The following is a 17,324-nucleotide window of genomic DNA, read 5'->3' on the forward strand; positions in this document are numbered from 1 at the left end:
CTTCAATAGACACACTCACACTAGCCTCTATTCTGGGCAATTCCCAGTCTTTCCTGAAGAGGGAGCTAGGCTTCCATCAGCAGCCCCCAGAGGCCCTTTTCAGGGCTAGGGTGAAAGCGGGGCTAACAGAGCCTCAGCCTCTGGTCCTTCTGCTTGTCTTCCTGACAGGGAGAAGCAGGAGGAGGAGGAAGAAGACACTGCTACTGCCCCCTCGCCCTCATTGCCAAGAAATACTTCTTTGGTTCCCTTCCCCAGTCCTTCCCTGAAGGCTCTGGCCCCCAAGCAGGGATGTTCTCAGTCATCCACAGCTCTTCCAGCCCTTCACCTGCCAATGCTTTAAGTCAGCCCTGACTCTCCGGGACTCCTAAAACACTCCTGGCCATCAGGGCAGACAGAAGCTTGTTGCTGGGCCAGGGCCGAGGACCCCTTTGCTCCTGGGTGTCTGTCCCCTCCTACCAGGCCTGGCTCTCTTCAGCACAAGGGGAGCTCATTTCTTCACATTCCAGTTCCTAGAGCCTTCCTGCTGCCAAAGAAGACCCAGCTGTACAGCAGTCAGAGCACTGGGATGTCTCCCCTACACTCCCTGACCTTCTGGCCTTGACCTGATACACTTGTGTTCCCTACCAGGCCCCTTCCCATTATCAGCTGTCCCACATGCTCTGTCCAAAGTCCTAATGTGCTCATTGGCTCCAAGGCATGAATGACAGCATCACATGTGCTTGCAACAATGAAAGCTCTTTTTAAAAAAAAATTCCATTTTACTTTGTTTCCAGGTCTAAATTCTTTCTGTCTCCCTCCTCATCCATTGAGAAGACAAGAAACACATTACATTTATGTACAGTCATCCGAAACAAATATCCACATTAGCCATTAAAAAAAAACAACGAAACAAACAAAGTGAAAAACGTCTGCTTCAATGCGCACTCACAGTTCATCAGTTCTCCCTTCGGAGGTGGATTGCATTTTTGATCATGAGTCCTTTGGAATTGTTGTGAATCGTTGTATTGGTCAGGGTAGCTAAGTCTTTTGTAGTTGGTCACTGTTACGTATTGCTGTTACTATGTACAGTGTTCTCCTGGTTCTGCTTACTTCACTTTGCATCAGTTCATACAAGTCTTCCTGGGTTTTTCTGAAACCATCCCTTTCAACATTTCTTACAGCACAAAATATTCCCTCAAAATTATATACATCTTATTCAGCCATTCCCCAAATGATGTGCATCCCTTAGGTTCCAATTCTTTGCCACCACACAAAGAGAGCGGTTACAAATATTTTTGTACATACTGGAAAGAGCTTAGAATCTAATGAAGAAAAACACAAAAAGAAACTGGAAAAGGAGGCAGGGAGCCTTCAGGGAAGGACTGGGGAAGGGAACCAAAGGGGGTGGGGAATGACACCAGTGGGTATCTGACATGGGGACATCTTGTTCAGTGGGGTTGAAACCAGGCAGAGCTGCAGATGGGAAGTGTTTTGAGCTGGAAAGTTCAGTTTCTGCCCTCTATAATAAAGGAAAGCTTTGGGAGGAGTTTAGTGCTGCCCCCATTGAGTTCTCTAATCAGAGAGGAGAGAGAGCTGAGGGAGATAGGAAGGAGTATCCAAGGCTGAGTTAGCAGCATATGACAAGACTGGGGTATGGGTAAGTTCCTTTCATTCACATTCACAGTTATGATTGCTAATTATGTGTTTCCTTCCATCCAATTGTCTTATAATTGTCCTTCTCTTTTTCACATTGTCCCCTCTTTAAAGAGACTGCTTTGCTTTTGACCCTAGCCTTCTTTAATCTACCCTCCCTCTCACCCCACATCTTTTTTCTTAACCCCTTTCTCTCCCACTTCCCTGTTGGGGGAAAAGGAATTTCTGTACCTGACTACGTTTGTACATGTATTCTCTCTTTGAACCAGTTCAGTTGAAAGTGAGGTTCAACCTGCATACTCTTTGACCTAGTAATACCACTACCACTACCACCAAAAAGAGATAAAACCCAAAAAGTTAAAGGACCTTTATGTACAAAAAATATTTATGGTAGCCCTTTTCTGGTGCAAAGAATTAGAAATTGAGGAAATGCCCATCAATTGGTAAATGGCTGAACAAATCGTGGGATGAGATTATGATGAAAAACTATTGTGCTGTAAGAAATGATGAACAGGATGCTTTCAGAAAGATCTGGAAAGACTTATATGAGCTGATGCAAAGTGAGATGTACTGTGTACAAAGTAACAGCAATACTGCAAGATGATCAGCTGTGAATAACTTGGCTATTCTCAGCAATGCAAAGATCCAAGACAACTCTGAAGGATTTATGAAAAATGCAATCCATTTCCAAAGAAAGAACAGATGATGTCTGAATACAGATGTGAGGTTCAAGAGTTGCTCACTCCCCTACTCCATTTTTTAAATGCTTCCTTGCATGCCTCATTTATGTGAGGTAATTTTCCCATTCTTCCTTCCCATTCCCCCCCTCTTCCAAGGAATTCCTCTTCCCTTCTGTCCTTCTTTTGAGATCATCCAGACATAATAGAATCACACCTAGGTCCTCTTTCCTAATTAGCCTCCCTCTAAAACCCCTGTTGATGATAAAATTCTGAGGGGTTCTTTGTATCATCTTTCCATCTAAGAATGTAAATAATCGAGCCTTGTTTAGTCCCTTATGAATTCTGACTTATATTTATCTTTTTATGCTTCTCTTTAGTCCTGTGAATGTTAGCTTTTCTTCTCAGCTTTTTTCATCTGGAATGCTTACAAGTCCTCTGTTTCATTAAATGTCCATATTTTTCTCCTCTAGTTTTCCTGGGTAGGTTATTCTTGACTGTAATCCTCGAAGTGCTATGTTCCTTTAAATGCTAACTCTTGGATGATCCCAACTATTGCTTTGCAATATTTTCTTTCTGAATTCTTTCTTTCCAGCTGCTTGCAACCTTTTCTCTTTGATCTGGGAGCTTTGGATTTTGGCTTTAAAATTTCTTGTAGTTTTCATTTTTGGGTTTCTTACAGGAGGTCACCAGTAGCTTCTTTCAATTTCTATTTTGCCCTTGAGTTCTAAGATACTTGTGAAGTTGTTCTTTTTGTTTGGTTGGTTTTTGGGTGAAGCAGTTGGAGTTAAGTGACTTGCCCAGGGTCACACAGCTAGTAAGTGTCAAGTGTCTGAGGCCAAATTTGAATTCAGGTCCTCCTGACTCCAGGGCCAGTACTCTATCCACTGTACCACCTAGCTGCCCCTGGGCAGTTGTTCTTTGTAATTTTTTTAAATAAGATGTCCAGGCTCTTTTTCTGTTCATGGCTAGACATCTTATTTCAAGAAATTACAAAGAACAACTGCCATGGGGTAGAACTCAATCTGGTGTGTTTTCTAGGTTCTTGGGAAGGAGGTATGCCAGGTGAGTTAGGCAAAAATGCCACCTCTCATTCTGCCATCTTGACTGTGTCCCCCATGAAAGTTCTTGACCCAACCAACTTGGTGAGCCTGACACCAATAGGTACTTGGAAGGGCATCACTGTGTTAACTTTTTAAACATCCATGACACAAAAGAAAAGCAGTAATTGATGACTTTGTCCATTTAAACTGACAAGATACAAAAACAAGACAGTCCCTACCTTCAGGGAGTTCTCTCCTCCAAATTACCTTGAATTTACCTATCTGTGTACATGTTATTATCATCTCAGTAGAATGGAAAACTCTTTGAGAGCAGAGACCATTTTGATTGTGTATCTCAAGCACCTCATGCAGTGGCACTTAAAATTTTGTTGAACCAAAGACATATGAGACATAATTTTAAGCCAAGTGTATACTAAAAGTAAGAGTTTAGCTGAAATATATGGCAGAAAATAAAATTCAGTTGGAAAGCAAAATTTGGGGGAGGGGACAAGGAAGGAGTTGGTACTATAAGTATTCAATCAGCAGAACCCTAACAAAGGGAAGATGTAGCCAGAACCCCATTTTCTATCTCTCGAAGGATTTATACAATCTATGACTTGGAGGGAACTTTGAGGTCACAGGATCTGATCTCATCACAGTCCCCATGACTCTCCTCTATAGTACCCCTAACAAATGGTCATCTTGCCTCTGTCTGAATACTTACATGTGACAGAGAAACCACTCCTGAAAGGAGCAACACACTCAATTTTTGAATGGCCTAAATTGTTAGAATTGTTTTTTCTTTAAAAAAAAAAAGATTTTATGGATATTTTCATTTTTCTATAACCAGAAATCACCCTTCCCAGTAAGCCATTCCTTACAACAAGGAGGAAAAAAAATCAGCAAAAGCAATCAGGCCATTGATGAAGTTTGACAGAATGTGTGACATTTGACACCCATGGATCTTTTCTTTGGGGAAAAGCTTATTCTTTTACATTGTGCAACATTCACTTTTGCTTTGTGTTCTTTCCATTTACATTGTTGAGTCACTTTGTACACTGTTCTCTTGGCTCTGCTGACCTTCCTCTTCAGCTTGGCATTCAAAGCCCTTCACTTTTCAGCCTTGTTTTGGGCTCTTTCTCCCCCCTGGGGATTCAGGCAGCCTGCCGTTCTCGCTGCTCCTCACATTCAGCAGTCCCTCTCCCTTCTCCATGCCCTTGCACCACCCCTATCACCTTCCTGTAAGGCACATCTTCCCCATCTTTGCCTCTTCAAATCCCTGGTTTGCTCTGAAGCTCCACTGAAGCCCTGCCTGATACATGAGGCCCTTCCTGATACCCACAACTGCAGGGCCTCTCACCGCACACTACCTTCTATGTATCTTGCATATCTCTTGTATAGAGTCCCATTTGTAGATGGTGTCAGCTCCTCCAAGACAAGGACAACTTTGGTCCTGCCTCTCTCTCTTAGCAATGCCTGGCCTCACGCCTGTCACGTAGTAGACCCTTCATAAGGACTTACCCAGACCTCCTTGTTTCCAGCAACGTCAGTAAAACCTGCGTACCATTGACCAAACAGTTGTCCGTCAGGTCTCCGTCAAACATGTTCTTTAGAAGCTGCTCCACACAGCCCTGTCTGTTAAATAGACACTTGAGTTACTGTTGGGGAAAAGGAGAATGCACCAAAGGCATCTTGGCTGTTAAGGGGAAAAAGAAGAGACTGAATTCCGACTAAGCTCAGAAGGAAAGTGACTGGTCAAGTCTGAGGACCCACCAAACCACAGGAAAGCCCGGCTGATGCAGCCATGCTCATCCTCTGGCGTTTACTCCAGCAGGACGTCAGGCACGAAAGCATTGGGCAGTCCATTCTGAAGACTGCCCCGACTAACAGTACGCAGAGACAAAAATGAACTGAAATCAATGCCCAAATTAAAGACTTCTCTAAAGCTGGAAGGACATAGCTGACATGGAACTGAAGGACAATGTGGCCGGTTGCCTTGTGTTACTGGGTACTCACGACTCCAGGGCGGTGAGGAGGGGGTCAGGCTCAGAAATCTCTTGTGTCTGACTGCTCTGGTCTCTGCTGAGTCGGATGATATCACAGAGGGTCTGAGAAGCATTTGATTGTCTCTGAGAATAATCACAAATGACAAGAATCATCCCAAAGACAATTGTTAGCCAGAATAAAGAAGATAGTGTAGGAGAGATGAAACCACATATTCCTCCTGTTTCTCCTTTCTTAATCAGTACACTGGTAAACAAACAAACAAACTTGCTCCAATTCACAGTAGCCTTCTTATTGAGCATTAAAGATGGCAAATTGGACAGCTTCACATGATCCTCACAACAGCAGGTGTAAAGCAGGACCCATATTCGTTCAACACACAATTATTATCTACTGTATTCCAAATGCTATTTTGTGGATGAGGAAACTGAGGGTCAGAAAGATGACATAGTTTATAAGGGAGGAAGGTGGCAACTCACAACTTGGACCCAGACAGGCTCCAGGGCCAGCACTGTTTACCATTTATCAAGCTGCCTCTCTAGAGGAGACATGGGGCTTAGGACAGGACAAACATATCAAATAGTCAAGGGACTATTAAAGTTTAAACTGGCCAACTAAATATCAGGACAGACACACCTAAGAAGTAAGGGGAGATAAAATTCTATAGCAGGAAAGTCAGTTAGGCGTGGCTACTACCTGACCTAGGAGACAGAGATAACTCCAGAGGTCAGGACTATTATTCCAAATAAAAAAAAAGAAAATCCCTCTGACTCTCAGGAATCTTTTGCCACCCCACCCCCCAAAAGGAACTTTCCATGTTCAGGTGGTCACCCCACCTATCCTCTGCAAAAGCTTTTGCATTCCTTCTGTTCTGAGAGGAAGAGGTTTCTAAACCATCTCCCCTCCAGGCGGTCTTCCACTTCCCCCTCATCACTTTCTCTAGCACCCAAATAAAAGACCATTTTAATTCTAATTGGACTGTGGGCCAGAGTGTAATTCTTTACCGAGGAATACCTAAGGACTACCACCACCATCCCCCCACCCACTCCCAGCTCCCCCGGACAGAATGAAGAAATGTATCCTAAAAAGTGATGGCTTCCTTTGTACCAGGTAAATGCAATTATGACAGACTCTTTAGTTCTAATTTCCTCTCCCAAGGAATATGGATCAAGGCTCCTCTAGGGAAAGGATTACCCTATATTACAAATTAAAAAAGAAGTTTTTATGTTTTTATACCACCACAGTATCCCTTCCCACTGTGAGATAATGATTAATAATGAATTTCTTGGAGAATAATGGATTTCAGAGATCAGTTTCTCAGTCCTTTCTCCCCCCCCCCCAACTCCAGAAAGTCCAGTTCTCCTTGACCTGGGATAAACCCAAGGGAACAAAAGAAATGGAGAATGATTCTTTGGTCTAGCTCAGTGAAGGACTGATGGGATCAAACCACACTTAGATAATGTACTTTGCCTTGAGCAACTTCGGGAAAAGTCTTTTGCTTTCTTTTCCTGGAAGTCATGGTAAAGTTCATTTTAATGTGGACCATTTTAAAATCAGGTAAACCAATGGAATTGAATAATGCTTAACCAATGAGCTTTGATCAATGGATAATAACCTGCCTCTATCAATAAAGGATATACACCCTCGGGAGCCGCCATTAGAGCCTTTCCTGGCTCTCCCTTTTAGGACAGTGTAGGACTTGTGGAGTTTTCAGGTCTCCTTGAGACCACATGCTGTCTTTCTGGGAGACAGCATGGGGCTTTGGGGGCTTTTCTCCTGCTGCTGCTAACTGCCACATGGAAGCTCTCTCCCTACTTTCTCTACCCCGTGGCCTGAGACCAGGTGAAGTTAGGGAGACTCATGGTCAATCCTTTACTGGCATATAATTAAAATATGCTTACCTAAAACTGTTATTTATAGCAATTATTGCTGGACCGTTCTGCCTCAGGAATTGCGGGACAGCCGTCATTTATTTGGAAATGCTCTTAGTAAGGATTTGAGAGATTTGCATTTGAAGAGGAGGGTGGTCATACAGTATGTAGATGATATTCTCATCTGCAGTCCTGACTGGGCCTCCTCTTACAAAGATGCAGCTGAGACTTTAAATTTTCTTGGGAAAAGGGGGTTACAAAGTTTCTATTAAAAAGGCTCAGATATCCCTTCAAAAGGTTCGGTATTTGGGCTATGAACTGACACCAACTTCTCGTTCTCTAACACAGGAGCAAAAGCAGGGTATTTTATCCATTCCTGTCCCAGCTACAAAAGAGACACCTATAGAAATTCTAATGAAAAATTATTATGGAAATCAGAAAGAGACATGCGCAGAAAAGGCCATATTTGTCCCCAGATTCGCCTTATGACGTGTAAACCCCCAAAACACACCTCCACTGAAAAAGGTACCCACCTCAGGGGTTGGCTTAGGACCCCCAGGAACTCCAAATTAGGATAAGCCCTCCCCTGTACCTCCCCAGAGGTGGAGAATATTATAATGAGAAAGATAGGCTCTCTCTTGTACCTCCCCAAGGTGGAGATTATTATAATGAGACTGATAATCAATTTATCTATACTATAAATATAACTGTTTTTCCTTTCCTTATTTGAGAGATACCTTTTCAATATTTTGGTTCTCTCCCTGTGATCACTCACAGTATTGCAATAAAACTTAGGAAACTGAGTCACTGAGTCTTGTAATTCTTTTGGGACGACTCACAATCAATTGGACCCCAAATTCCATCCCCACATCAATAGCAATTTTAAAAAACACACCACGTAGAGCTATACAATATAACAATTTTATATCGTATTTTAAAAGACATAACCCACCCCCCAAAAAGAAGGAAAAAACCTAGCACAATTGACCAATACACCGAAAAAGTTCCCAAACCTGCCATGTGTAACCCCTGTGGACCTCCCCCCTTCACCAAGAGGTGGGTTGGGGTATCTTCTCATCTCTCTTCATTCTGGGTTCAATCCTACTAGGTTTTTATAATTTTGTTATATTTGCTTTTGATTTTTTGGTGTGCCCCCCCCCCCACTGTAGTCATTGTTTTCTTGGTTCTGTTTACTCTGTATCACGTTTTTTCTGTATTTATCTCATACACATTTCTTACAACACAAGACTATTACATTCCATGCACAAACCACAATTTATTTAGACATTTCCCAATCAATGCACATCTACTTCGCTTCCAGTTATTTGCTACCACAAAAGTGCCATAAATATTTTGGTGTATTTGAGGACTTTCTTTTTATCAATGGCTTCCTTGGGAAACAAGTTCAGTAATGGAGTCTCTGGTTCAAAGGATAAGGATATTTTAGTCACTTTATGTGCAGAATTTCAAATTGCTTTCCCAAATGGGTCCAAATGGTTGTATCATTTCATAGATCTGCTAACAATCTCTTAATGTGCCTATCATCCCACCATCCCTCCAACACTGACAGTGGCCATTTTTGGTCATCTTTGTCAATTTGCAAGTTGTGAAGTAAAACTTCAGAGTGGTTTTGATTGACATTTCTCATTATTAGTGATTTGGAGCATTTTTTACAAGTGGCTGTGGATACTCTGCAGTTCTTTTGAAAACTATTCATATCTTTTGACCACTTATCTATTGAGGAATGGCTATCAATCTTACATATGTAGTTGTTGTTTACATATCTGGGATACCAAACCCTTATCAAAGAAATGTGATATATAGATTCCCCCCCCCCCCATTTTACCATTTTTCTTCTTATTCAAGTACATTGATTTTTGTCTGTACAGAAACTCTTCGGTTTCATGGAAGCAAAGTTATCTGTTTTATCTTTTGTAATTAGTTCTATCTCTGGGTTGGTTAAGAATAAATGTATCTGGGGGCAGCTAGGTGGCACAGTTGATTAATCACTAGCCCTGGATTCAGGAGGACCTGATTTCAAACCTGGCCTCAGTCACTTGACACTTAATAGCTGTGTGACCCTGGGCAAGTCACTTAACCCTCATTGCCCCACCCCCACTCCCCCAAAAAGAATAAATATATCTCCTACCCATAGCTGTGAGAGGTATATTATCTACTTCTCTTCTAATTTTAAAAATAGTACGATTTCTAATATGAAGGTTATATATCCATTTGGAATGTATTATGGAATATGGTATAAGGTGTTGGTCTAAGCCTAATTTATGCCAGATAGCTTTCTAGTTTTCCCAGCAGTTTTTTTTTAATCATATAAGGAGTTTTTTCCTAGATAATTTCTATTTTCCATTTTATCAAACACTGGATTACTGAGTTCTATTTTTTTCTGATTCTCCCTCTAATTTTTTAAACTAATGTTGTTCAGTCATTTCAAGTCATTTCAGTCATGGCCGAGTCTTTGTAACTCTATTTAGGGTTTTCTTAGCAGAGATAATGGTGTGACTTACCGTTTCCTTCTCCTACTCATTTTATAGATGAGGAACTGAGGCAAGCAGAATTAAGTGACTTGCCCAGGGTCACACAGCTAGTAATTGTCTATGGTCAAATTTGAACTCAGGAAGAGTCTTCTTGACTCCAGGCCTGGCATTCTCACTGCAGCTGCCCTTTTTACTCAATACCAGATGGTTTTGATGACTGCTGCTTTACAATATAGTTTGAGGTCTGGAAGTGCTATTTCCCCTTCATTCCTATTTCTTTTAATCATTTCCCTTGATGTTCTAGATTGTTTGTATTTCCAAATGAATTTTATTATTTTATCAGATTCTATAAAGTATTCCTTTGATTGATTGGTATAGCATTGAAATTGTAAATTAACTTGGGTAGTACTTTTATTATATTGGTATGGACTAACCATGCACTGAAGATTTAAGTTGTTCTTTATTTCTTTTATTTAAGTTGCCATTTCTTTATTTCTTTAAGGAGTATTTTATAATTGACTCCATACAAATCTTTGTGTGCTTTGGTGGGTCAGTCACCAGATTTCTATGCATTTTGTACTTATTTAAAACGTGATTTTATTTTCTATTTTTGCTTCTTGAGACTTATTATTATATAGAAATGCCACTGATTTATGAGGGTTCATTTTGTAGCCTGCAACTTTGCTAAAGCTATTACTTTAACAATTAATAGCTAATAATTAAATTGTCTCAATTAGTCTCTTTGCTGATTCCCTAGGATTTTTTAAGTATACCATATCCAAATAAGAATAGTGTTTATCTCCTCTTTACCTATTTTTATGCCTTCAATTTTTCCCTTGTCTTATCAATACATTTCCAGAACAATATTAAATAATAATGGGCATCCTTGTTTCACTCCTATATTTACTGGAGAAGGTTCTAGTGTATTCCATTACAAATGATCCTTGGTTTTGGTTTTGGATAGATGCTGTTTATGATGTTTTTAAAAAGTCCCTCTATGCCTGTCTTTGTAGGGTTTTAAGCATAAATGAGTGCTGTTCTTTGTCAAAGTTTTTTTCCTGCATTTATTAATTATATGGTTTTGGATGTTTTGGTTTTTAGTGTGCTTAATTATGTTGATTGTTTTCCTAATGTCAAATGATCCATGGTATAAATTCTACTTGATCATAATAAATTATTGCTTAGCTAAATCACTTTAATCTGTTCAATGGAATTTTGTTTAAAATTTTTTAGTTAATATTCATTAATATTGGTCTACAGCTTTTCCTTCTGTTTCCTCTTTCCCTAGTCTAACTATTAGGACTATATTTGTCCCAAAAAAAGATTCTAGGAAGCTCCTTTATTTCTCACTTTTTGAGAATAATTTGTTCAGTATGGGTACTTTGGTAGTTCCTTTACATTTAGATCTATTTCCTATTCTGGAACTGAGTTGTTTTGATGCAATTTCAACCTGTTCACTTGCTATTTAATTGTGTGGGGTTTTTTCTGATGTCTTCTTTTAAACCAGATTATTTAAAAGTTTATCCATGTTATTAGTCTTTTTAAAGATCCAGCTTTTAGTTTTAGTTAACACTGGTTATCATTTGTTTCCAATTTACCTATTTCTCCTTTAATTCTTAATGTACTCTTTTTTGTGCTTATTTTAGTTTTATTTGTTGGATTTTAATTTTTAAAAATACATATTCATAATCTATATCAGATTACCTGCTGTCTAGGGGAGGGGGGAGGGAGGGGAGGGAGGGAGAAAAATCTGAAATTGTAAAGCTTGTATAAACAAAAGTTGAGAACTATCTTTACATGTAACGGAAAAAATAAAATACCTTATATGTAAAATTTAAAAAAAATACATATTCAAGGGGCAGCTAGGTGGTGCAGTGGATAGAGCACTGGCCCTGGATTCAGAAGGACCTGAGTTCAAATCCGGCCTCAGACACTTAACACTTACTAGCTGTGTGACCCCGGGCAAGTCACTCACTTAACCCCAATTGCCTCACTAAAAAAATAAAAAAAAAAATACATATTCAGTTCATTAATCCTCTCTTTTTCTATTTTGTTAATCTGTGTTTGTAGGGATATTGTTTTCCCCCCTTTAGGACTGCTTTAACTGCATCCTAGAAATTTCAACTGTTGTTTCATCATTATCATTTTCTTTTACATAATTTTTCTATTATTTAGTTTTTGATCCACTCATTATTTGGGATTTCATTGTCAAGTCTCCATTTGGATCTCTCTCTTAATTTGTGGTACCTGAATCACAAATGTACACAAATGTACCCAAATGTGTATACCTGTGTTATGGTTTATAGAAGATGTATTTACTATTTCTACCTTTTTACATTTGCTTGTAATATCTTGTAATATCTCTGTGCCCTAATACATGGTCAATTTTTGTAAAAAGTTTCATGCAAACTCATGACACGACTTCTCCAAAAAAAAAAGTTTCATACAGTGCTAAGAAATATGCATGCTCATTTGCAGTCCCATTTTAGAAGCTACCTAAGTCTTTTAGTTCTAATTTCTCTAGGAATTTGTTGAGTTTCATATTTTTCCTTCTATCTTCCTATTAAAATTATCCAAGACTGAAATAGGGATATTTTATTCTCCTACCACTCTTGTGTTACCATCTATGTCTTTTTATAACTCAATTACTCCCTTTGTGAATTTAGATGCTAAGGAATTTAGAGCATATATGTTTATTACTGATATTAATTTGTTGTCTGTAGTGATTTAGATTTGTCTATGCTATGTTGATTTCAGCATGTCATTTTTTTGTTTATCCCTTTTTTTTTGAATGCTTGTTTTTGCTTTGCCGGATAGCATGATTGCAACTCCTACTTTTTAGGATTTAGGATTAACTTGATACAGTCAATTTTTTCCATCCCCTTCAATTATTCTTGTTTCTTTGTTATACATGTGCTCCTTAGAAGTAACGGATTATAGGGGTTTGCTTTCTTATCCAATCTGCCACTGTTTCATTTTAATGGATTGTTTAATTGATTCACATTTAAAGTTATAAGAATGAGGTTTATATTTTGCCCCATTTCTCTCTAATATTGGTCTCCGCCCCGCCCCGCCCCCCCCCCCCCCCCCCCGCCATGTTATGTTGTAAATACAATTTTATGTCTCTTCAGTTTTAGCTTGGTCTTTTTTAAGGTGGGTCTATTCCTACTAGCTCTCTTCTCCTTGCCCCTGGTTCTCTTTTTTTGCTTGTTACCCCATTCCCTTTGGAATTTTGATTCTTAATTCCATTTTCTTTCCTGCTTTTATCTAGTTATTTAGTTCTTCCACTCTTCCTCCCCCCTCAAATAGTTTTTTCTCCACCTCTCTTCACTTTAAACTAGTCCTGCTTATTAGTTTTTAAATTTTTATTTGATGTGTTCCTCTGCAAGATGATTTCTCTCATACTCTTCACTATCCAACCTCTTTTTCTATCTTTTCTAGACCCTCAGTCTCTGGTTCATGACCCATATAATTACCTGGTCTCTATTCTCTGTATTCCTTATGGAATCAGTTTCTACTTTATCTATTCTAGACAGTTTCGGCCACAGCCTTGTGGAACTTGCCCTGCAGAGTCCACTTTTCCATTGTACCTCACTCCTAGAACAAAGCCAATACTTATAGCTCAGAGGATACTGAACCAAGGCACCACCTGTCCTCTCCACAAGATGATTATGTAGCCCACCACTAACTGATACCCTTCCTCCCCCATCACCTTCCTTTCCCATTTGCCTCAAAATCTCCCCCAGGTACCAGATGCCCCCAAGAGTTACAACTCTCTCCCAAACCCCAAGGTAGGATAAGTGGTCTTTTCAAGTACCAAAATCCATTGGACAAGGCCAATCTGCCTTTACAGAACATCTCTTTTTACCCATAGGACTATTCATCAAAATTAAATCCACCAAATTAAAGCCTCCCTCTTTAGACTCCACCCCTTTTCAATCTCCACCCCCTCACTCCCTGCCTTCACGACAATCTCCTGGTGTACTTTTTTTTTTTAAGTGAGGCAATTGGGGTTAAGTGACTTGCCCAGGGTCACACAGCTAGTAAGTGTTAAGTGTCTGAGGCCAGATTTGAACTCAGGTCCTCCCGACTCCAGGGCCGGTGCTCTAACCACTGTGCAACCTAGCTGCCCCTCCTGGTGTACTTTTAGAAAGAAGTCTCTTACTAGTCTCTCTGATGTCACTTGTTTGTTATTGTTCATGGCTAACATATTCATCTTTCCTTCCTGCATTTCTGTTGAACAAGGTATTCAAGAAGCAAATAAAATCTTCAGGTCTGGTATTCTTTATAAGAATGTTACAAATGCCTCTTTATTGTTGCATGTCCATTTATTTTCATTCATCCATCACTCTTCAGAATACATTCCAATCCCCCCTTCATTTTCTGGCAGGTATACAACAGTCTTCTGTTATCTGGATTTTCTTTCCTATATATATATATATATATATATATATTTTAGTGAGGCAATTGGGGTTAAGTGACTTGCCCAGGGTCACACAGCTAGTAAGTGTTAAGTGTCTGAGGCCGGATTTGAACTCAAGTACTCCTGACTCCAGGGCCGGTGCTCTATCCACTGTGCCACCTAGCTGCCCCCTTTCCTTTATATTTGAAGGTCTTTCTCCTGGTTGCTTGAAGGACCTGTTGTTTCTGAATTAAATTGTTTTGTTTGTTTGTTTTTTGCGGGGCAAATGAGGGTTAAGTGACTTGCCCAGGGTCACACAGCTAGCAAGTGTCAAGTGTCTGAGGCCAGATTTGAACTCAGGTCCTCCCGAATCCAGAGCCAGCGCTTTATCCACTTCGCCACCTAGCTGTCCCCTGAATTAAATTGTTAAAATTAACCAGTATGTGTCTTGGAGTTTGCAATCTTCCCTCTACATCTCCCAGAAGTGATAACTCTTTCCATTGGTATTTCATTTTCTACATTCAGAAGCTCTAAGAAGTTTTCTTGCATTATCATTTGTACTGTGGTATCTACTTTTTTATTTCTCCTGTTCTTCGGGAGATCCATTAACCTTTAAATAGTCTCTATGCATTCCGTCTTCATGAGCAGGATGTTTCCTTTGGATGGACAGCATGTAGATTGTCCTTTACTTCTGTGTATTTGCATTCCCAACCAACTGTTCTCTCTTTGGTTTCTTTGGTGAGATTTGCCATCTTAGATTCAAGGTTTTTGTTGTTGTTGTTCTGACAATTATTTTTGCTGTGCAAGACATAAATTCTGCTCTCACAATTCTCAATTCTCTTTTTAAACCACTTTGGAACAGCATGTTGTGGTTCCACATTCTCAATTTCTGCAGGGTCCTCTCTTTCATCAAGTGTTGAATCATTTTCCTTTGTTCAGATACCTGAACTCATTTACTACATCTAGAGGTCACATTCTTTGCTATTAAAGTTTTCCCTGTTGGTTTTATCAGCTTATGTTCAGGGTCTTTGGGTTTTCTTCTTCCTGAGATCTTATGTCATTTCAGTCTTTCCCCCTATTGTTCACCTTTTGACTCCCTCCCCCCGATGGTGGTTTCCCTAGGGGCTGGATCTCAGACTTGAGTTTCCTACCACAATGGGTGATTAATGCTTGAACAGCCTATTTTTCTGCCCCAAGTGATTTTGAGGGGGACAGAAGTGGTCCCAGATGGGTGCTGGGCTCTTTCCCTCAAGCTTAGTGGAGTGCCACACAGCCACCCTCCCCACCTCCCACACACACAGTGCTCGGTCCTATTCCCTCTGCTCCTCAGTTCTCTAGCCCAGCAGTCCAGAGGGCTGTGCCACTGTAGCTGGGGCTGATTTCTGTCATTTGGGATTTAGTTTCCGAGGTTCTGAGACAAGGGAGAAACTAGAATATGGAGTTCAGCACCATTTCAAGGCCAAACACATCCTTCCCTGTTTCCTTTCTTCCCAACTCTCCTGTAAAGTTCTGTTATAGCTAAGAATCCTGATGGGGTGCTGACCAGGAAGGCCACAACAAACTTCCACAGCCTGGAGCCCAGATTTCAGAGACACTGGTGTAGGGCTAGTTTTTGTTCCAAGTCCATGGGTCAGTCAATATAGTGTTGGTGCCAGTGATGTGGTGCCGTGTGAGCTCAGAGTAGGGGTGATATCACCGGGTTTTGTCTTTTACCTTCTTTTGGGTTCTATGTGACACAAAGACCATGGACACAGTTGAAATTCCTTTATCTTTGGGATATAATTTCTGTTTTGGAGATATGTGAAAGGTTGTGAGGAACAGATAAAATGTCTAGTCCTGCATCTTGCTGGTCATGTAAGCCAGAACCCCTATATTTTCAGTAACTGTCAGAATCCATGATGTTCTCTGAACTCCAGGGATACTTGGAGTATACCTGTGGTCACTCACTGTGATGTTCCCCTACCTTCAACTATTAACAATCTCTTGGCTGCTTCAGTTCCCCAGGCTCCTGTTCTGATCTGTTTAGGTGAAGAAAATAAGATATGAATGTACCTACCACCCCACTCCTCTCTGTTCAATCACGTCAGGCTGTCATAGAGGGAGAAGTTGCTGTGCTGAGAACAGTTGAAAGAAGCCCAAGAACCTCCCCCCAAGCAGGAAACACAGATCCTACAAGAGATGAATTTGCCTTTCCGTGGTACCTATGAAGATGGCCAGATTTTAGACTGCCTCCAAATGGTCACTCAAGAAGTCTGCCCAGGTCCAAAGACAGTCTTTGAAGTGTTATATATACAGAGAAACCAAGCACAGCAAGACAGTGTGTAGATGGGTCTAGCAGACTTTATGGGGATAAAGCCTGAATGTAAGTCCCAACTCCAAAAACCAAGAGCTGTATACCATCAAGGGTCTCTGTGCCTGAGCTGGTTTCTCTGTAAAATGGGCATCATCCTGGCATTAGGTCCTTCACAAGGTTGTTGTGAGCTACTGTCACTTTTTGTCCCCACAGATCTCCTATCAAGGTTGGGTGAAATCAGACAGACTCCACTGCTTCTCTTCTTCCCACTGCCCACCCACCCTGGTGTCATCTCTAGAGCTAAGACCTGAGGTCAGGACACATGGCCTCTACTTTTACGTTATATACCATAAGAACAAGGCTGAAGGAAAACTTAAGACACTACTTGAGAAAATAAGAGCCACTAGGCTGAGATGGGTTTTTCAATCGTCTTGTTTTCTTTCATTTTTACCTGCCAAGTAATTTTGAATTAGTGGGAGGGACCAGGGTTAATCCAGAGAAGACTCAGAGGGACAAGACAGCAGCTACCTTCGAATATCTGAAAAGCTGTCAGGTGGAAAATGTTACCAGACAATCTGACTGGCTCCAAAGCATACAGTGAGAAGTGAGTGCACGAAATCTTCAGAGTCAGATTTAGCTTTGATGCTGGGAAAGCTTCCTTACCAAGCGGATGGGCTGCCTCAGGAGGTGGCAGGTCTTCATATAAAGTCTGGATGACCACTTGCTGGGGGTTTTCTAATGGGGATTCCTTTCGAGGGAGACCCATTCCAATCCTTCTAATTCTGTGATAGTAACTGTTGCACAAGGCCAAAGGGAGGCAGCCAACAGAATTAATCAATTGCTTTTCACTTTAGTACCCAAAGCAGATGTTGTCTGAGTCTTTTCCAAAAGGCCTGTCGGCCTCCATTCC

The 17,324-nt window shown here is 40.6% G+C and overlaps 1 protein-coding gene across 13 annotated transcripts in view; it reads right to left on the minus strand.

Annotated features, from left to right (window-relative positions):
* PPP6R2 (protein phosphatase 6 regulatory subunit 2) overlaps positions 1–17,324 on the minus strand; it is a 152,905-nt gene that overhangs the window by 29,790 nt on the left and 105,791 nt on the right. For all 13 annotated transcript variants that reach the window (XM_043968423.1, XM_043968421.1, XM_043968422.1 and 10 more), the window contains 2 exons: positions 5,369–5,481; positions 4,874–4,987 (listed from right to left, as the gene is read on the minus strand). In XM_043968423.1, the coding sequence (XP_043824358.1) occupies positions 4,874–4,987; positions 5,369–5,481 (227 nt within the window). The remainder of the gene's footprint in view (positions 1–4,873; positions 4,988–5,368; positions 5,482–17,324) is intronic.

Source organism: Dromiciops gliroides, chromosome 5 (assembly GCF_019393635.1).
Source record: "Dromiciops gliroides isolate mDroGli1 chromosome 5, mDroGli1.pri, whole genome shotgun sequence".
Taxonomy (NCBI): domain Eukaryota; kingdom Metazoa; phylum Chordata; class Mammalia; order Microbiotheria; family Microbiotheriidae; genus Dromiciops; species Dromiciops gliroides.